Below are 22,091 nucleotides of genomic sequence, written 5' to 3'. Positions count from 1 at the left end.
CAGATACCCCTCACTGGGGTGATCAACTGTCGTCCGGCCGCCGCCTCCAACCACTGGACAACCTAAAATCTACCCTTTTCGAAAGCCCGCATCACCCTGAGGCCAAAATTGAACCCCAAATTTCCTAAAAAAAACCCCAAATAACATAGATCTAGGATTAACATTTTGATTTTTTACCTTTAAATTGGTGACTCTTTGAAAATCTGGCGACTTTTAGTTTCACTCCAGCGGCAAAAAAACTTTCTCCTATGTGTTTTTTGTTTTTTTAATATTTTTGTGCAAAAAAAAGAAGATGACTCCTTTCGATGCTCCACCGGTGTTTTTGTGGTGTTGTGTTCGATGGTTTTTTTGGTATTTTGCTGTTTGTTTCTGTGTTACTATTTGTTCTTCGTTTGGTTTCACTCGGAGTGTTTATATAGCCCCCGATGGGGGCTATTTCCGGTCATTACGGTGGACGTTTCCCTTGTCTTCGTTTTACTTAGCCCTGCTATCGTTCACGTTGGCCCAAAATTCTAGGATGGTTCAGTCCTGGGTTGCTCCAGTTTTCTCTGTCGAAATCTTGGCTAGTTACTATGCGTGGTCCTCACACGCCATTCAAGCTCCCCCTATGCGGCGCCTTCCCCTAATGTTGAAACCATAACATGTTAATTTGGGTTGGGTCAAGTAACCTAACTGAGCCTGCTTTGCTGGGTCAGGCTGGCTTTGTTGGGTCAGGCTGGCATAGCTCAGTTGGGCTCCCTTGCTAGACTATCTGGACTTTGGACCTAGACAGAAAATGAATATAAAATAATTAAGTAAATAAATGAATAAAGTAATGAAAATAATAAATAACACTATAAATTTAATATGTACTATATATTTATTTATAAACTATATAATATATATTATATTTTCAAAAACTATATAATATGTTTTCAAAAACCGTTTCTAAAACTATATACTATATGTTTTCAAAAATATTTTCAAAAACTATACTATATATTGTTATATATATTATCATATATAATGGGTGACTACAATTAGATAGAGACGATACTAAATTTTTTGTAAAAAAATTTCTAAACAAAATCATGTTGATAATGTGTTATAAAATTATAGCATACATATGAAATACTATGTGAGTAGTTAATAATCTTTTATTAACCATATCTTACAAGTTTGTAGGTACATCCATTTACAGGCTAAAAAAAAACCCATAAGTTATTAGAGCTATATGTTACAACATTTACACCTTAAGTTACCATACATTTAAGTATGGAAGATGAAACATCCACTTAAATATTATTTATAACACTTTTATATATTTTTTCGATTAATCTAATGGTGATTATAAGCGATAATATTTGTTTTATAAATTCTCAATTATTTAATAATGAAAGTGCAAATATCTTATAATCATTGGTGTTTGAATATGATATATCTAAAAATAACAATCATTATTTTAGCCATTAAAATCGTTTAATTTTTGCAACTTTTATATAATTTTTTTCAACCATATTGTGTATAAATTTTAATTAACATCATCTTGGTGGGCTCACACCAGCAAATTCTCACACACAAAAATTATATTTTGATACGAAAAGTAAATCCACTCTAACTGTAACTGTAACTTTGACTCTTTAATAAGATGAATGATAACTGAAATAATATTTATAACTTATATATTATTTACTTTAGTGGGTTGATTTAACTAAAAGTATATTAATTATTCGCAATATTTTTTATATAAAAATGTAAAATAATTATCTGAAATTGAATCTAAATCTAATATCAACTAAAATAAAAAATAAAAAATAAAAAATAAATTTTATTTATTACATTATATACGTAATTAACAATTATTTTACTCACAATGTTAGAACTATAAAAAATAGTTTACATTTTTTTATTAATGTAGGGGTGATTTACAAGATAACATTTATCCAAAAAATTTTTAATTCATTTGATAACCAACATTTAACTATTATATTATCCTACCTCAAATTCAGAAAAACAAAAGTTAAATAACTAGCTGCTTGCTCCTTTCTCTTTTTCTTTGTTTGACCGTAGGGGTGGTAATCAGGTGGTGAAAAATCGAAAACCGTGGAGATTCGAATCGACGGGATGGAGAATAACTGAAATCTTCACTCACGGGGATAATCGAACAATACCCTTGTGAATAACTGTGAGGATCTCAAAAAATATCTGTGAGAGTACGTGTTGCCACTGTTACATCTCAAAGGAACTAAAATTGAAGTTTATATATTTTCTCATTTAAAATATATTGATTTGTTGAGATTGAAAATGATTAAGATTGTACATATACATTGAGTGTTAGATGAATATCAACGTTTGAAACTTTCATATTATAGATAGAGACCAATTTGACACAATCTGATATATCTTACAAGTTTTAGGTGTTGCATTGATTTCAAAAATGTTTGTTTATTTTTTTAGATGATGATTAACCGAAACTCGTATGGATCCGTAAGAGATGGATATGAGGACAAAAAAATCTTCGAAACATATATTGGAGATTCTCCAAAATCGTACCCACAAGTGTTGGGGACAGAATGGGTAATATAAAACCGTCCCTGCTCCGTCCTGTTGCCACCCCTATTTGACAGGTGCTCGACATTCAACACTATATATTTTTTATTTTCTTTATATCACATTTTAATTTTTTTGTTTTTCTAATTTTCAATAATTTTATTTCTATGACACATTTTTCGTCTCTACGATACACTTTCCTCTGTTATTTATACGTTTTTCGTTGTTTGATCTTTCTTCATTCAATTTTTTTAGGATTGAATTTGACGACATCTCGACTGATCAAAATGAAACTTATTTGTTATCATGTTGATTTTTCATACCATCATAATGGATTTAGATACACGATTTACATTTGGATATAAATTTCTCATGACACTCGATTTCAATATGTGATTGTTGGTGGTTTTAATAGTTTGATCTCTTGTTGTGGTTCGTTTTTCAGTGCAACTAGATCTTTTTATATCTATATCTTATTTGAGTTTTTTTAATGAATTTTTAACTTTTTCTTTGTACGAGCCTTATTATCTCGACTCCAAATGTCAATTTGTCAATTGTTATAGGAATATTTCATAACTATGTGTTTGATTTACGTTTATAGTTATAAAACTTCAATATAATTTTAGATATATTCTCTTTTTCAATAAATTAGCTCTTTTATTGGCATGAAAAAACTATTTTTTTTTTCATAATTTGAGAAGATAAAATAGTTTACATTTAGATATGAATCAGATCTTTTGAGGAATGTCGAACGAAATGCATATTAATATAACAATAAGGAACGACAGGGAATAGACACAACTAAAAATGTTATAAAAAACGTAATATTTTTTATTGGGCGTAGTCTAAAATGTTAACTTTATCCTAACATGAATCGAAAATGTTACATTTTTAATAATATTTTCGGTTGGCAACTGAAAATGTTACATTCTTGATAATATTTTTTGTTCAACCGAGAATGTTAGAAAAAGATTAATATTTTAGATTGCGCTTTACCGAAATATTATGTTTTTTATAACATTTTTGGTTATGCCAATTCTCTGTTAAGGAACCGAAAAAATTAGAAAAAGATTAATATTTTTAGTTGCGCATAACCAAAAATATTATGTTTTTTATAACATTTTCGGTTACACCAATTCTCTACTGTTCCTTAATATTTTAGATTACGTCAAACCGATAATTTTATATTTTTATAATATTTTCGATTACATCAATTTTCTATTATTCCTTAATCTTATATTAAACTATCATAAGGCGCAACTACTCGATATTTTGAAGCAAAAAGGAGAAAAAAAAAGATACAAAGTATCAATCAGATATAGTATAGCAATAGCTAATGTTGGGGTAGAATGGTACTTACTCGAAAGTTAGTATAACTCGGCGGATAAGATCGCAAGTAAAATAGCAAAGAGGACTAGAAAACAACGTCAGAGGAGCCAATAAGATTAATTTAACAATAATTACCCCATAAATTAAGTTAATTGAACAAGAAGCTCTATAAAAACTAATACATACAAGTTCTTATATTAGAAGCAGATCAATTTCTTCTCTGTTTCCGTACATCCTTCTTTCCCAAACCAAACCAGCTCGCCTATGGCCACTCCTTTAAACGGAAACAACAGGCTGTCCACCGCCATGGAGAGGACCGGCCAGTGGTACAAATAATTAACTACGGCCAATTCTTTTGTTTACGATTTATATTATTCTACTCTGATTCTTAACTAATCATCATTTTTGGGTCAATTTCAGGGTTTTCTCCCAAGAGATCCCCACTGATGTTATAGTCAAAGTTGGTGAAGCCAATTTCAATCTTCGTAAGGTATGCAATTATTTTTTAGAATTTAGGTGCCTTGTTTATTGTGAAAATGAGGGCATTTCGAATTGTGTAGTTCATGCTGGTGGCGAAGAGCAATTATATAAGGAAGCTGGTAATGGAAACGAAAGAAGCAGATTTGACGAGAATCAACCTTTCCGAAGTTCCCGGAGGCCCTGAGATCTTCGAGAAAGCAGCAAAGTTCTGCTACGGTGTCAATTTCGAGATTACGGTCCATAACGTGGCGGCTCTCCGATGTGCCGCGGAGTATCTCCAGATGACCGATAAATACAGCGACAACAACCTAGCAGGGCGCACCGATGATTTCCTCTCACAGGTTGCGCTCTCTAGCCTTTCTGGTGCCGTCGTGGTTCTCAAATCACGCGAAGATCTGCTTCCTATGGCTGAGGAACTCAAAATTATTCAAAGATGCAAATCAATTTATATATATGGATCAATCATAGTATTACCAAGGACGTTGATCTGTTTGGTAGGAACCAAAATTAGAAGCTAATTGTGTGAAAAGTAAGTCGAAGGATCAACTTATTGGAACATGAATGGTGTGTGCAGGCTTGTAGAGAGGCGAGTTCCCTTACCGTACGCCTCCAAACTGGTGGACGGAAGAGCTATCGATCCTGGCCGTTGAGTTCTTTGGCAGAATCGTCGGCGCAATGAAACGACAGCAAAGGCACTAACAATAGCAACCGCCCTCATAAGTCATAACTTACGCAGAAAAATGGCTACGAGATCTAGTCCGCGATCATTCGGGAATGGCATCAAGCGTTCCGAGCCCATCGATTACGATCTTCTGATCCAGCAGCGCGAGCTTTTGGAGTCCATAGTGACACTTCTACCGGCAGAGAAAGCTGCTTTTCCGATCCACTTCTTGTGTTGCCTTCTCCGCTAGCAAGAACGAGCTGGAGAACGGATCTCATTTATATTGGAACATGTCACGGTCGATGATCTTTTGGTTTTGTCTTTCACTTATGATAGGGAGAGACTCTTCGATCTCGACAGCCTCCGGAGGATCATATCGGGGTTTGTGGACAAGGAGAACTGGAGAAGAGCATGCCTGTTTTCAACGGCGGTGATTTTAGGGAGGTAAGTTCTTCGATGCAGAGAGTTGCTAAGACTGTCGACGCGTGCCTGGCTGAGATAGCAACCGTAGTTGAACTCACCATCTCCAAGTTCAACGCTATTGCTAATCTCGTCCCTAAAGGAGCCAGAAAGGTCGAAGATGATCTCCATCGGGCCATAGACGTTTACCTCGAGGTTAATTTTTAATCTTTAAATAGTTCTTAATGCTAATATAAGTTGCAATAAATAAGTCACTCACTTATTCATGCAGTATCGTTTTGGCCATTCAAATATTTTTTAAATCATATTTTATATTATATTTTTATTTTATTTTGATCACTCATTGTTAAAAACTAAATAGAACTGTTGATGCGAGGATTTTTTACTTTTTTAATGTTAACTTTCTATTATTATACGCAATAAGTAGGTATGGGCATGGGTCGGGTTTGGGTCGGGTTTTGGTCAACCCAATCCGACCCGAAAATTTTACACCCTTCACCCGACTTGAAAATATATACTCTCCACCCGACCCGACTTTTTGAGATAAAATCTGAATCCGACCCGAAATAATAAAAATATTATTTTTATTCAATAAAAACAGTGATTTAATTGAAAAATTAATATATAGAGGGGTATTATTGTAATTATTCCTAAATATATAAGGTAAAATTATATTTATTTCGGGTCGGGTCGAGTATTTTTCACCATAAACCCGAACCCGTACCCGAATTTTTTAAAAAAAATCCGACCCAATCGGGTCGGGTCGGAACCCTTCGTGTTTGGGTCCTATGCCCATCCCTATTAATACGTCAGCATAAATATTAATTTTTGGATAAACTACATGTTTAGTACCCGAATTACACATTTGTTATGTTTTTGTCACTCAACTATTACTTTTTTTTTCTTTCAAAATCATACTTAACATTACGTTTTGGTTTTCATTTTGGTCACCTACTGTTAAAAAATAGTAGAATTGTTGACATTATAGTTTTAATTTTTTAACGATGACATGAAATTATATTATGATGACACGTTAGCATCATCATTACTTTTTTAATGGCGAGTGATTAAAATGAAATAAAAATGTAATGTTAGGTATAATTTAAAAAAAATAATAGTTAGGTGACCAAAACAAAATAAATGTGATAGTTGGGGTACTAAACGTGTAGTTTACTATTTTTTTTGACAATTGACAAAACGAAATTAAAACATACAGCTAGGTATGAATTTAAAAACAAAATAATTGGATGACAGAAACAGAATCATGAAAATAGATGACTAACTAAATACGAAGGTTATCCTAAAAGATAAGTGCTTTACCATTGTTGAGCATATGAATTTATGAATGCAGTCTCATCCAAATATGGATGAAATAGAAAGGGAGAAGGTATGCAGCTCCATGGACCCCTTAAAGCTTTCATACGAGGCTCGAGTGCATGCGTCACAAAACAAGCGGTTGCCCGTGCAGATTGTTCTGCACGCATTGTACTATGATCAGCTTAAGCTAAGGAGTGGTAGTGGGGCAGTTGACCGCAATGAGCCAGCCGCTGTGACCACCAGGAATCAATTGCAGGCAGACATATCACTAGTAAAAGAGAACGAGGCTTTACGAATGGAGCTTTTGAAGATGAAGATGTACGTATCCGACACGCAGAAGAACAATCAAACCAGAACAAGTTCAAAGAGCAGTGGGAATAGAAAGCCTACCTTTTTCTCCTCGTGTCCAAGACTCCAGGGAAGCTAAATCCCTTCCGCCATGGCTTCAAAGACACTTCTCATATCGATGATAGCATTGGAGTGGATGTCACCAAGCCTAGGAGGAGAAGGTTTTCAATTTCTTGAGCAATTAATAAGTTGCCGCAGCTATAGCTTGTTTGTGATGGTTGATGTTATATGTATTGTTTGATTTCTGTATCTGTGGTAAGAGATCTAAATTTGTTTAAATTGTATAGGCTCATGAACTTGTCACTCGAATAGTGAACAGAAAAGGGAAAGTTGTATTTGTTTCTTCTTAATTTCAGCCATCGATCAGCTTCATAACCTTTTTCCTAGTTCAAAACTTGTATTGTGTGTACCGCTGCTTCCCGAGTATATATCTAAGGATTAATGTATATCTTTCTGTCTTGAATTTGGTATTAGATATTTAGTTAGCTCATGATTTTCTTACACTCATTTGATCTCCAAATTTAGTGTATCTAGTTAGTATCTGACCTTGAAAATCATATCATACATTGATCTAAAAATTTTATTTCGTTAAATTTTTAAAGATCCATTTAATTTTTAAATTTGATATTAGTTATTTAATTGGTATCTAAACTTATAAATCATAACATATATTAATTTTCATTTTTAATTTTTTTAAAAATTTATAAACATGTGGCACATATTGATTGGTTGAAAATGATTAGTAAAATTGAATTTATAGATTTTTTTGAAAGGAAAGCATAACCTCGTTAAAAACCCCTTCGGTCGATTGAGCCGAAACTCAATAGTAACATCGGAAGAAGAAAAGAGTGCTCGATTATTTTTATTAATAGGGACAAAACAACCAAAATGAACGTGACCAACATAGACCAGTGACCCGGAATAACTACAACATAATAGGGACAAACCAAACAAACCAACCAAAATGAACTCGACCGACATAGACCAAGCAAGCAAAAAATGCCAGCATCAAAACTATAGAACCCCGACAGCAGCTTTTTACCTAACAACCTCCACAATAACAAACACAGCCAGGTAATTACTTGGATCTACATGGAACCCACAACGAAATGCTGAGCTCCGACTATAGGCAAAGCAACCACTAAGGCAGCAAGTACAACAAGCATGAAAATTGAGCAGCTCTCTATTCAGACTAAGCAAACCACACCAATTTAAAGCACTTCAACTTCTCTTGGACAGCGAGACCAGAACATATGCAGAGTAGCCATCGAATGATATAGCAAAACACTAAGCAAAGGAATGACCTGCAACAGCACTCAGAGGAAGCACCTTTCTCAAACAAACTGAGACAAAAGCAAAAGAGCAGCAGCAACTCTCCGACCGGCCAAACAGAAAAAAAAAATTAGCAAATGATATAATCAGAATCAACAGACCATAAAGCTGCACTCAACATTGCCGAAGACCGTACGAGAACCACATGCCCTCAGCAACAGATTGAAACCGCAGCAGGTGTAAAGGTATACTTAGTCTTGGTTATTTGCAGAGGTTAAACAAATGAGTGCATAGAAAGTTCAAGGTTCTCCATCAGCATCTGCAGGATTTGCAGCAGCCACCACGGTCTTCACAACAACATCTTCTGTTGCTGCTAGTCAAATGAATGGAAAGGTTTTTTCTGATGTCACTTGGTATCCAGATACAGGAGCTACTTATCACATCACAAATGATCTGCCCACTTTCAGTTTAGGAACAACTTATACAGGTAATGATACCTTCAAATGGGTAATGGCGAGGGTATCAAAATTGCTCGTATAGGTCAAGGATCTTTGCTGACTAATACAAAATCTCTATTTTACAAAGCTTGCTGCATGTTCCTATTATAAGGAAAAATTTATTATCCGTGTCACATTTTGCTCAAGATAATAGAGTGTTTATGTAATTTCACCCTTATGAATGCTTTATGAAGGATGCTCAGACTCAGATGGTTCTTCTAAGAGGGACGCTCACACCTGAGGGGCTCTATCGGCTGCTGCCTTATGACGCAAAGGAAGTTCATCCCGAGTCATATCATGTGTCAAAAACAAAAGATAATCTAGTTTTGTGGCGTAATCGTTTAGGTCATCCTTCTAATAATGTACTCAAATCTGTTCTCAATTCTTGTAATAAGTTACCGATGAGAATAAAATGTCGCATGTTTGCGCTGCATGTTTGCAAGGTAAAGCTTACAAGTTGCCATTTTCTAGATCTTTAACTGAATGCAAGGAAACTTTTCAGTTAGTTGATTATGATTTATGGGATGCAACACATACAAGTTCTGATGGGTTTTCATATTATGTGTATTTTATTGATGTTTTTAGTCGATACACGTGAATGTATCTGTTAAAGAAGAAATCTGAAGTTATTCAGTGTTTTCTCAATTTCTACAAGATGGTTGAAATTCACTTTAGATGTAAGGTTAAGGCGTTTCAAACGGATGGAGGTGACGAGTATCAAACTCGTTCCAATTGGCTTGTTTTGAATGGAATACAACATAGGAAAAGCTGTCTTAGTACCTCATAGCAGAATGGTCCACATAGTTGTAGGGTTAACTATGCTAGCTCAAGCTTCGTTACCTATAAAATTCTGGAGTCGTGCTTTTATCACCGTTGATTTTTTAATTAACAGATTACCAACGGATGTTTTGGGCCGAAGAACTCCATATGAAGTGCTTCATCGGCAAAATCCTAATTATTCTATCACGAAGGTGTTCGGTAAAAATATCTTAAATGATAACTCTTTTGGAGAGTTATCACGTATGAGTATTGTTCTTTCAATATCGATATCCTATAAAGTTTAGGAAAAATCTGGGTTTCCTTGGAGAGGATTACCGATGTTATGTTCTAATGGTATTGTTATCGTTCCTCTAGTATCAATACTCAACCTAGTGGTATCGATATCGCGAAAAAATATTTAAACTTTGAAACTAATTTTGATATCGATACTCAAGGTGATAATCGATACCCTTTAGAGGATTATTGATACCATCTAGAATTAATTTTATTTTGAGCCTCAGTCTGTTACTTATACTCTTTTGTTATTTAAGAATTTACGGATAATTTAGTGAATATATAAACTTTCTATAGGTAAAAGCATTGTTATTGTAATTATTAGGTTAATGTAAAAAAAGCCCTTAAACTATGTTTTTGTTTTTATTTTAAGCCCTTAAACTATGTTTTTGTTTTTGTTTTAAGTCCTTAAACTGTTTTTTTTTGGTAAAATAAGTCTTTAAATTATTATATGTAATTATTTTAAATCCCGCCATTTTTTTAGTTAGATTTTGTTTTCAGATAATAAGAAGTTAAATATGTCACACAAAATTAGGTATTTATTTTGACCGAAAAATAATTTAGGGACTTAAAGCAAAAATGACATAGTTTAGAGGTTTATTTTAATCAAAAAAATAATTCATGTACTTAAAATGATTACATATAATAGTTTAAGGGTTTATTTTTACCAAAAAATAGTTTATGGACTTAAAACAAAAAATAGCATAATTTAAGGACTTATTTTTTATTTAACCCTTATTAGGGTAAACTACACGTTTAGTATCTCAAAATATCACTTTTATTCCATTTTGATCACTTAACTATTTTTTGTTTCGAAATTATACCATGTTATGTTTTAATTTATTTTGGTCACTCATATTAAAAAATTAAGGGAAAATTACTTCAGATATCACCAAACTTTTCCCGTCAACTCATTTATGCCACTGAACTTCCAATTTTGTCAATTATAGCACTAATCTTTAGTTTTACATTTAATTATGCCACTCCCCACTTAAGTCACTAACGAGACAATGGCATGACTAACGATTGTTACATGGCATGCCACACCAAAACGACATCGTTTTGGTGTGGTTGTTTTGATGACTAAAGTGATGTCATTTTAGACACTAAACTTTAGGTATGTATCAATTTGGTCACTGAACTTTTAAATAGTTTACTTTTTGGCATTGCACTTTTCGTCCGTCGCTGACAGTCAATCACTGTCTGCCATCAATCATATTCGTGAAAAACTAGTACCAAAATGTTCACATTTTACTCCTTATTCTTCTCGTATGATTAGTTTGCCATGAAACCACTCAAAATTGACGAAATTAAACCAAAAAATCTATCATTTGAGATGTTTGGAGACTTTCTTAGATTTGTGGGACTTTGGATGTTTGTTCTAAATCTGAATAGTGAAAAGCATTATTTCGAGAAGACAAACAACATACCTCAAATCTACCCTTATCATACGGTTTAAAAGAGATATGAGTGTTAATACGTTGAACTTTTAAATGGATTTTTGTCGATTTTGAGTGAGTTTCATCAAAAACCAATCATAGGAGAAGAAAAAGGAGTGCAACACAAATATTTTGATACCGATTTTGCCACGAAATATGATTGATGACGGGTAATGATTGACTGTAGGCAACTAAAAAGTGTAGTGCTTAAAAAGAAAATTGTTTAAAAGTATAGTGGCAAAATTGATACACCTCTACAGTTCAGTATCTAATACGACATCGTTTTAGGCATCAAAATTGTCGCACCAAAATGACATCATTTTGGTGTGTTAGGTCAAGACAGCAGTCTTTAGCCATGTCATTGTCTCGTTACTGACTCAACGATGAAGTCGTATAATTGAATGTAAAACTAAAGTTCATTGCTATAATCAGCAAAATTAAAAGTTCAGTAGTATAAACAAGTTAGCATGCAAAGTTAAGTGGTATCTGAACTAGTTTTCCCAAAAATTAGCAATTATTATGACTGTCACCATAAGATAATGTCACGTCCTCACTGAAAAAATAAAAAAAAATTATCATATTAGTAGTTCTGTTAATTTTTTAACTTCGGATAATCAAAATAAACCAAAACATATAGTTAGATATGATTTTGAAAAAATAATAATTGGGGTGATGAAAACAGAACAAATGTTATAGTTGAGGTACTAAATGTGTAGCTTACACTTATTATTATTATTATCATCTGTTTCTCATCTCTCCTTAAAACAAGCAGATATGGGGTTCTTCGATGATCTTTCTTCCATTTTTCATATTTAGATCCCTTTACGCCTATTGTATGTGATAATGAGGTAGCTCCACAATTCAAATGCCTAAATATCCTACTATAATCAGCAAATCTGATTCATATTTCTAAAGAAAAATGGGTGACAACCATAAGTTCCTGCCGGGGACAATTGGTGCTTTGAGTTTATCGGTTGTTTCCTCAGTTTCCATTGTTATATGCAACAAAGCTCTTATCACCACTCTTGGTTTCAACTTTGGTCAGTTAAATTTCAATTGCATACAGCTCACTTAATTCTCCTTTTATTTTCCTAACGTGATTGATGGATTCATTTTCACTTTATGTCTAATACATTATGAAATCTTTGTTTTTTTACTATGTCTGATGTTGCTTTTGATTTGATTTTTCTATGTCTATTTCCAGATTCCACCCTTTTTAATTCATGTTTATTATCTGAAAATTTTGGATTTAAGATGCCTTTAATTTTTTTTTTGTCTTTGTTTTCTTTCCTTTCCGATTTATTTATGATATCAAGAAAACGATCCGATCACTATAACTAGAAATGATTTTTTTTTAATTTCAACTGAAAATTAAGGTGTTGAATATTACAATTTGAATAAACTGTCGATTAATGTTTTCATGCTGTGCTAATGCAGACAATTACGAATTGATATTCTTCTTTATATGCACACATTAGAATTCATGCTTTGGAAATATCATTCCCTTGAAAAGAACAGAAGTTAGAAGATGGTAATTCATTAGAATCACAATCTGCATGCATTTATGTGAAAATAATTTTAATGCATGTTTTCAATTACTATTTCTAAGCATTACTTAAGTGCTCAAATTAATTGGGTTGATGATCGTACAGTTTCTTGACTAAGTGATCAAATAACCTCATTGATTATATTATTGCTGCATAACTTTGGCTACAATATGATGAATGATGTAATCATTCCTTCACCAAGTTAAGAAGAAAGGACTTTCTTCAACTTGTGTCTTTGAAATTGTTCATGATGCCAATTATCATAATATGTTGTGCTGTTTTCTTTAAAACGATAATTGATAAATTCTTTAAATACCAAATTCTACAACAGAGTAGTCAATTATAGACCATGGAAGTTGTAAGCTAATAGTTTGTTGTAATTTCATGTGGTTAAATTGAGAACATCATCAGAATTTCTCATATTTTTTTTCTTGTTGTTTCTTGATCGTGTATACTTATGGTCTGCCTTCTGCAGCCACAACTTTGACAAGTTGGCATCTCCTGGTCACGTTTTCTACTCTTCATGTGGCTTTATGGATGAACATGTTTGAGCATAAGCCTTTTGATGCTAGAGCTGTCATGGGATTTGGTATTTTGAATGGGATGTCCATTGGCCTTTTGAATCTTAGTTTGGGTTTCAATTCTGTTGGTTTCTTCCAGGTAAATTTCTAGTCATTATCCTCCTGAATGATATACAAGTCATGTCAAGTTTTTGCCTGATTCAAACATAATTCATACATAATGATATTTTGTGCTTACAACTTCTATGGATATAGGATTTGTTAGTGCTATGTATATCCAGCTCAAACCTTAGCCTTTCCCTTTTTCTTAAAGCATATTTTGTGAAGCTTTTGTTTTGTTTTTTTTAGATGACAAAACTGGCAATTATTCCCTGTACTGTTCTTTTGGAGACCCTTTTCTTCAGGAAGAAATTCAGGTCAGTATTGACATGCTTGTTGCTTTGTATGTCTGATATGTTCTTATAATTTTGGCTGCTTGCATTTGTTTTTTTGGAGATAAACCTCGGGGATAAATGTTTAGAGGGCTAGATATTCCCTAAGGATGTGAGGTCCTTTGGAGCTTATAGACACTAGAATTTGGAGTTTGAATTACATTAGTCATCTGCTTTTGCTGCAATCAATAATTTCTTCCTTGGATTTTACTATTTCTAACTTCTCGTAGTTGAAATCTTTACTTGTTTTCTATTGTAATTTGTTAGTTGTTTTAGGTGGTCTTTACATCATAATATTACTATTGGAGTAGCAAATTATTTGGTAAACTTATGGTTGTAGTTTGATGCGTTTATATGCTATTTCAGTAGGAATGTCCAGCTTTCATTAGCCATTCTTCTTGTCGGAGTTGGGATTGCTACTGTGACTGATCTTCAGCTCAATCTCCTGGGTTCTGTCCTTTCTCTCCTGGCTGTTGTTACGACATGTATAGCTCAAATTGTATCCTTAGCTGAAATGTTATTATTGCTAGTTGTTTTCATTTTTTCTCCATAATTTGTTTCAGTGCTTAGGAACAAATGAATGTTAAACGCGATCTAAATACAAAATACTTTCAGTTGTTTAAACTCCATAACTAATCTCATCTTAGATGACTAATAACATCCAGAAGAAGTTCAAGGTATCTTCAACTCAACTCCTGTACCAGTCTTGCCCTTATCAGGCACTAACTTTGTTCATCAGTGGCCCATTCCTGGATGGCCTTTTGACTAACCAGAATGTTTTTGCTTTCAAGTATACCCCTCAAGTGCTGGTAAGATCGGTAAGATTGGAATATTTCTATCGAATATTGTTGCTTCTAATTGTTTCGTTATGCAACCTTTTGTTGCAGTTCTTCATTGTTCTGTCATGCATGATATCTGTCACTGTCAACTTTAGTACATTTCTAGTAATTGGGAAGACGTCCCCAATCACCTACCAAGTCCTAGGACATTTAAAAACATGCCTTGTTTTGGCATTTGGTTATGTTCTACTTCATGATCCATTTAGCTGGCGCACTATTTTGGGGATCTTGATTGCTGTAGTTGGAATGATCCTTTACTCCTATTATTGCACTATCGAGAGCCAGCAGCAGAAGGCTAATGAAGTATCAGCTCAGTTGCCTCGGGTACTTCACTGCATGCCCTTTGATGAGCCAGTTTACCAAATGGTCATATGCTATCCTTTCTCTTTTCTTGATATGCTTACCATTGATGATGCAGGTTAAAGAAAGTGATTCTGATCCTTTGATTATTGTAGATAAAGGAAGTGGGATCTTGAGCGATGGTGTTGTTCCGAAATCTCCTGTATGGAATTCGAAAAGGGACCTGGATGCATAAAATCTTCCAAATTTTAAAAGTTGTATTCAATTTTGGTAGATGAAAAATTAGCATGAGAGAATTTGTGTAGGATGTTAGTGTTCAAGTATGGAAGGAAGGAAATGCGTTATGATAGTAGAAGTTTGGGTGTTAGTTGTATATCAGGATGAGGCGTTGGAATGGAATGCATTTCCGAACTTGATTTGTTAATATTCTTTTTAATTAGCAGCTGCTCTCAACAATTTTAAAGAAGTGGAGGCTTGTTTTATTCTAATTTTAGTTATAGAATTCTAAATGGTTGATGGTTCCTGCTTCCTGTCCTGGCTCCTTCTTAAGTTGGCCCTAATTTAAGGCAAAAATGCCAAAATTTTTCAACAAGAAAACCACCGAGAGCAAGTCGCATGTATCTAACAGTACCAGCTACATAACAGCCCGAAGCACATCTCCCACAAGAAGTTCGAGACCACCAGCGTGGGTCCTATGATCGAAAGCACCATCAACATTTACCTTCAGAACACGTAACTATTGCGGTGACCATATAAAAACCGCTGGTGGTAGGGCAATATCTGGACGTTACCGAGCATGTAGACATTCACCAGAATAAGAAAGCTCAAAACAATGTACCTCCAAATATGAACGTGGAGTGCCCTCGTACAAGTGTCTGTTCCGTTTGCTACACAAATCCCATAGGAGGATTAGAAGCTTTGAGAAGTCCACAAAATTAGGTGTTCCAAACTGAAGAAGGTGGCCCCATCGAAACAGTGTCCATATCGACATCACACAAGGACAATCTCTCAACGAATGAAGCAATGTCTCCCATTGCTGGCACACCAGAAACATAACGTAGATGCTATGATCTACTTATCGAAAAGGTTAGCAGAAACATGGCAGCTAGTTACAGAAAGCTCACCAAGTACATATCTTAATTCTCTCCGGCAATTGCTACGTCCAATTGCTCCGCAAGGGGGATAGAGTCCCAATATTCATGAACAAGTAGCAAGAAATGATGGGCACCCGAACAGTAAATGTACCATGGTTCTTGAGAAGCCACACCATACGATCCGACCTAACACTCATTTGCAGGGAATACTAAGAATGACATGTAATAGGAATACTAAGAATGACATGTAATAGGCTATGTAAATTGTTGTTCAGTGTTAAAATAATATGCTGAATTGGTTTTAAAATAATTTTCTTAGAAAATTAAAGACACTCGGTCTAACATCTGTTGGCAGCATGTTGATCAAGTGAAAAACAATTATTACTGTATATACTGCACGTAACACATAACCTCCATACACTATTTATTACTAAGGTTGTTCACTTTTTGAAATTAATCGAATTAAACGATCAAACCAAAATAGTTTGATTAATTCGGTCGGCCATCGATTTAGTTTAGTAGGAAAACGGTTATCATTTTTTAATATTCGATTAACGGTTAATTCAATTCGAAATTGGTTAATTAACTGAATTAACTATAAATTTAAAATGTTTAGTATATTATATATATTAAATACATATTTTAAGCTCAAACTCATCAAAAATTAAAACCAAACTATTTTTTAAACACACTAAACCCATTAAATTGTCAAGATCTAATTAAATTTTATCCCAAATAAAAAAAAAGTATCTCTGTTAAACTCAAATTAATCTAATTTAAAAATATATAAAAATTTAGGTTAATTCGGACACCGATCAAATTAACCGAACTTTATTCAGATTGATTAATGATTTTCAAAAAAGAGTTTAGTTCGATTAACCGTTAAAAAATTCGATTAATTCGGTTAATGAGTATTTGGTCAGTTTGGTGACCGAACTGATCGTTTGAACACACCTATTATTACAATCAACATTAGAAGATTATTTCATAAAAAAATTATTAGAAGATTATAAAAGTTTATGCAAGGAAGAATGGACGGATGCCCTAGCCTTCCAATGCCAAGTTTCATATGTGCTAACTTGTTTATAGGAATCAACAGGACCTGAAATCTTGTTGGAAAAACAACTAGGCAAGCTATTACATCCGGGATTATTAAAACGATATAATCCATCTTCCTCATGTCCAGTCATCAGAACATCACCGATTTTTAATCACAGAAAGCACATGTTCGGGCATGGAACTCTACGCAGACGCCACTGTATCCAGCAAGTTTAGAAATAGAGATTAAAATTTTTATTCACACTAGGCACATGTAACAAGTTATGAAGAAACAATTGTTTTTGATATGATGTTTACAAAAAAGAGTTACCAACTTTCGTAATATCAACCTTCCTGACATTACCTATAACAAGCTTGTACTCTGATGCATCCATTGTTAAAAGTCAAAAAATGATGCACCGAATAAAATGGTAAAAAAAGGAGCAGGTTTTGTTGATTTTTGGTAAGGGAAATTACCAAATTTAGTTACTGTACTTTAGGATATTTACAAGGTTAGTCCTTAAGCTTCAACTATAAATACTCTAACCCATTTAGATTCAAAATCATCCCAAATCATTCTAGCTTTCTCTCAATACTAGAGAATTTATAGAGTTTTCTTGAGAGTTGTTTTCTCTTTTTTTTTATCAAGAGAAAATTATTATTATTTTCTCCTTGTTAGATCGAGAGAAGTTGTAATTCCTATTTTCTCATAGTGAAATTCTTCTACCGTTGCCCGTGGTTTTTACCCTATATTATTTAGGGGCTTTCCACGTAAAATTTATGTCTTCTTATCTTCATTTTTATTTTCTCAAATTATCAATTGCAATTTTGCTCTATCCACTACTAGAAAAAAAACCCCTTTAATGACGCGCATTGCGCGTCATCTATGGGTGCGGATGACACACAAATGCCTGTTGTTGAAGCCACCGACATGAATTTTTGATGACGAGCATTTATGACACGCATTTATGACGCGCATTTATGACGTGCATTGAGCGTCATTGAAGCCCTCGTCATAAATTAAGACAACACACATTGTGTGTCATAAATTTATGACACGCATATATGACTTACATTGTGTGTCATTGAAGCCCCCATCATAAATGAAAATGACACACATTGTGTGTCAGAGAGTATATGCACTCAGTTGCTTTCCCATAATTATCAGTATAAATAAAAGAAATTAAGCACATTTTAGTTAAACAGAATCAACATAACATAAGAAACATGATAATTGTGGGAATTTACAATGTAAAAGGGACAATCCAACCAACTGGTAGTTGCAAATCAAAGAAAGTCATATGGCTTCAAATTAGATCGTCATTGTTCTTAGACTCTTGGAACATAGAAACATGGTCCAATATTTTACAATAAGAATATGATGACTAAATAGAACAGAACATGATACCATTTAGCTTGAAGGATTTTGTTACTACATCAATTCTCATGTTTCTGGGAGTGAAGAAACCTAGAATCTTTCTTATCGTCTACTCATCCAATAACTCATAGACATAGTCTCCAAAGATAACATGTTCTGGTGGATAAACAAGCAAATTTTTTGCAACAAAGAAACAAAATGAATAGTTAATGGAATGCAGCAGCAAATACCAGAAATACCAGAAGAAGATATTACATTTGTGCTTTAGTACACATGACAAAACATATACAACATCATGGTTTAAGCAGCAAAAAAATTTCTCAATGAATAAACCAGAAACTAAGATATAAGCATTGTTTATCTCTTATATGGTTCTAAACAAGAAGGGAATAGTAGCAATCATATTAATTTCAGGGTATTAAAATCTGATATCAGCAAATAGTAGTACTAGTAGTAGTTAAGCATATTGAATAAACTTGAGGGGTTAAGCATTGGAAATTGAAGCAAATGAAAAACACTATCTACATTCCACAAACTAATCAAAAACCATTCATATTTTCTTCATATATGCATATGCATCCTTTTCTTTGTTATTATTACTTTCGTGAGCAACCTCCTACTTAATCATTAAGATAATGCAGAAATATATACCGTGACCAAGAAGATGAGCCAAATAATCTTCCAGTTTCTTCAGATACTCTTGCAAAAGACAAGGTAGTGCCCAGTTTAACTCAAGGATATGGACATCATTCACTGCCTCCAACCTATAAAGTTTTCCAGCTCTCCAGACAGGACTTTCCACCTTAAACTCTGGCTTCCCTTGAGAACCTTGTTTCACACTCTATCTTCCCTTGGAAGGAAGAAGTAAATTAGAAGGCAATTTTCGCCACTTAATCTTCACATTGATCCCACTGGATCTTTACCCTAACACAAAGAAACAAAAATTGTATTTGCTTGGTTTAAGACAACTATTGCGAGTTGCGACCACGTTACAACCAAGACAATTAATTTTCTTTAATACATGCATTAGTATCCAAAAGAAAGTGAGTTACCCCATAGTATCAGTAGCAAATATTGGTGGCTTCCCAAGAATCGATGCATCTTGTTATTAACACAATGAAAGTGAGAAATTGTGGAACTACAGAAAGTGAAAAGAATCCCACAGAAAGGATAGAATTTGTGGAATATATAAATATCAAAAGACTACTAATAGGCAACCTAAAACAATGTACTGATTAATTAGTAATCACATCCTAGCAAAAACAAATTGAACAGTCGATGATGAAAATGGATTACATCTTTGAATGAAAAAACTTGAAAATGCCAGAATTAGAAAGAATGAGATGATGTTCTTGCATTTAATTATTCTGGTTTTGTGGTGGCATCCACTAACAGCAAACAATATAAAAAGTTCCTGAGCAACCCTTTAAGTCTTCGTCAAGGGTGTACCAACCATAGAAAATCTAAGATATGCATATCAGAGTTAAATTTGCCAAAGTTGAGTAACAAACACTAGAAAGACAAAATAAAAGTGGTTTCTATTACTGCCAGTTACAACCAAAAGTGATTTCAATCACAACAAATATTAAATGTGGACAGAAAAAATAACGGATCAATAAAGATATAACATACCTCGTATTCTTCAAACTCAAAACTTTCAATGACAACACTTGTTACATGATTAGGAGGGGGATGAAGCAGCCCTTGAGCTTCTTCCCACGTTAATTTCAGCTCTATAAAGTCTTCATTATGAATTCTTAGACGCTTACTCTTTGAACCTAGCATGATATTCTTTCTCTTTCTGGAAACTTCTACTTTGGCTCCTAATGATTCTTTTGCTATGTGTCCTGACTTATCAATTTTTGACCATAAGCTAGGATCTGCCATTTCAGCATGGTTCATGGATAAAAAGTTACGTGAACCTGAGCTATTTTCAAATAATTGTAAAGTATATCAGCAATTTTATATTTTGAGGCACTGACTTCTCCATGCATAGAAATTTCATTGCTAGTTTTGTTTTCATTGATCACCTGAAATAAAAATACATAGAATATAGATTTTAAAAAGACCAACAATAAGTTTTACCATAACTGAAGTGTAATTGTATCCTGAGAATGAACTAAAAGCAAGAAGAACAAAAGCACTCATATGAACCAGTTGTATTGCATTTTATCGTAGCCGTCGAGCATATAGATGCACAATCAAAATAGATGCAAAACCTGATCAGATGCTGAAGCAGTTGAAGCCTTTCTGAAACACATGATCAACTTCCCTCCAGGCTCTAACCGACTAAATGTTACTACAGAAACAACATAACTATGAGTTTCAAAATAGATGCAAGTATAAAATGATAATGCATGATCATAGAGAGAAAAAAGCCACATGTAGGTAAGAAAGATAAAACAAATGCACGAGAGTGTGAAACAGAACTATAAGGTGGAAGCCAGAGTTTAAGCCGAGTAAGGGCCTCAGATCCAGGGCTAAGGGTGAAAGTGAGGAATGAGGACAGCACAGACGGCTTCAACTTCCTTCTTAAAGCCATAGTAAGTCTTATAGCCCGCAAAATATGGCGAGCTTCATGGTCATATGCACCGGCTCTATCAGAGATGCAATTTCCTTCAAATCTAACATAAACCCATAAGAATTTATTCAAATCTGAGAAATCCCACAAGTCCCCAGTTCAGAAACATTAGAAAATAGCAAATCAAATTCTACCACCAGGCGTAAAAAATATGCGTGCGAGAGGGGGAATGGGTGTTATAGATGCATAGATGGAGTGAGCTTACAATGCAAAGTGGATGGAGAAGAGGAAATAACGAAATTGGAAGGAGTTGTTTGTTCTTTCATCTCCATATCTTGAGTCATTTTTTAGAACCTGAAACAATTTCAAATAGAAATGAAACGTAAAAAATAAGGGGAAAAAGGTGCTTCCAAGTAAAGGGAAAAAATAAGCGGGACATAATGAAAATAATGGAGGGGAAATTCAAATACGACTTTTAGAGATGACACACAATTAAAAAGTGTACTCCGTGTTTTTTCAAATTTTTTGGATTATGACTATTAAATATGACACATTATTGTAAGTCATAAATCGTTCATATTTTAAGAAACATGACATTTTTTATGACACACAGTTTTTGCAAATCATAAATTAGCGTGTGTCATCGTTCGTGTGTAATTAAAGGTATATTTTCTTGTAGTGATCCGATAGTCGTATTCCGCGACAATTGGTATTAGAGCCATATTAGAGTGTGTAATATCTATTTATTGTCTTTGTGGTTGCCACCAAAAGGTGGATCCTCCAACATAAGAAAGTAATAAGTTATTATTCATTCTTTGAAGGTTCCAAAGAACTATTCATGATAGTAAAATAGTGGAAGCTATTAATAATAGAAGCTATGGCAACAAAATTTGATATTTCAATGGGAGAAATTTCTCATTGTGGAAATTGAAGATGAAGGTCATCCTGAGGAAAGACGGTTGTCTAGCAGCTATCAGTGAAAAGCCGGTAGATTTCACATATGACAACAAATGGATCAAAATGTACTAGAATGCTATAGAAAATTTTCATCTAGCATTAGCATATGAAGTATTGTCA

General features: G+C 33.8%; 1 protein-coding gene, 1 long non-coding RNA gene and 1 pseudogene across 3 annotated transcripts; 2 read left to right on the top strand and 1 right to left on the bottom strand.

Moving 5' to 3' along the window:
* The first annotated feature begins 4,004 nt into the window (after positions 1 to 4,004).
* LOC120148699 lies at positions 4,005 to 7,391 on the top strand (annotated as a pseudogene).
* Positions 5,495 to 21,529, bottom strand: LOC120148700. Its single transcript, XR_005518395.1, has 3 exons — positions 21,520 to 21,529; positions 19,296 to 19,303; positions 5,495 to 5,627 (listed from the first exon to the last, which is right to left on the bottom strand). It is a non-coding gene; the product is annotated as an uncharacterized LOC120148700 (long non-coding RNA).
* Positions 12,173 to 15,364, top strand: LOC120148698 (UDP-xylose transporter 3-like). 2 transcript variants are annotated; one of them, XM_039161739.1, is made up of 7 exons: positions 12,173 to 12,385; positions 13,368 to 13,552; positions 13,762 to 13,829; positions 14,211 to 14,343; positions 14,492 to 14,653; positions 14,732 to 15,007; positions 15,102 to 15,364. In XM_039161739.1, exons 1-7 carry the CDS (start codon positions 12,265 to 12,267, stop codon positions 15,216 to 15,218), a joined length of 1,062 nt encoding a protein of 353 aa, XP_039017670.1. In that variant the 5' UTR covers positions 12,173 to 12,264; the 3' UTR covers positions 15,219 to 15,364. The 2 variants fall into 2 exon arrangements, with proteins under 2 accessions (XP_039017670.1, XP_039017672.1); XM_039161741.1 differs by lacking the exon at positions 14,732 to 15,007.
* Positions 21,530 to 22,091: the final 562 nt, after the last annotated feature.

The sequence above is a fragment of the Hibiscus syriacus genome, unplaced genomic scaffold, assembly GCF_006381635.1.
Source record: "Hibiscus syriacus cultivar Baekdansim isolate YM2019G1 unplaced genomic scaffold, ASM638163v2 tig00110984_pilon, whole genome shotgun sequence".
Lineage (NCBI taxonomy): Eukaryota > Viridiplantae > Streptophyta > Magnoliopsida > Malvales > Malvaceae > Hibiscus > Hibiscus syriacus.
This window is presented reverse-complemented; position numbering and strand designations above follow the sequence as displayed.

Bases quoted from the DNA above. Each gene is read 5' to 3' on its own strand.
- LOC120148698 (XM_039161739.1), top strand. From the start codon at position 12,265: ATGGGTGACAACCATAAGTTCCTGCCGGGGACAATTGGTGCTTTGAGT. The intron at 13,830-14,210 runs GTCAGTATTGAC...ATGCTATTTCAG, and splicing joins TTCTTCAGGAAGAAATTCAG to TAGGAATGTCCAGCTTTCAT. The intron at 14,654-14,731 runs GTAAGATCGGTA...CTTTTGTTGCAG, and splicing joins AGTATACCCCTCAAGTGCTG to TTCTTCATTGTTCTGTCATG.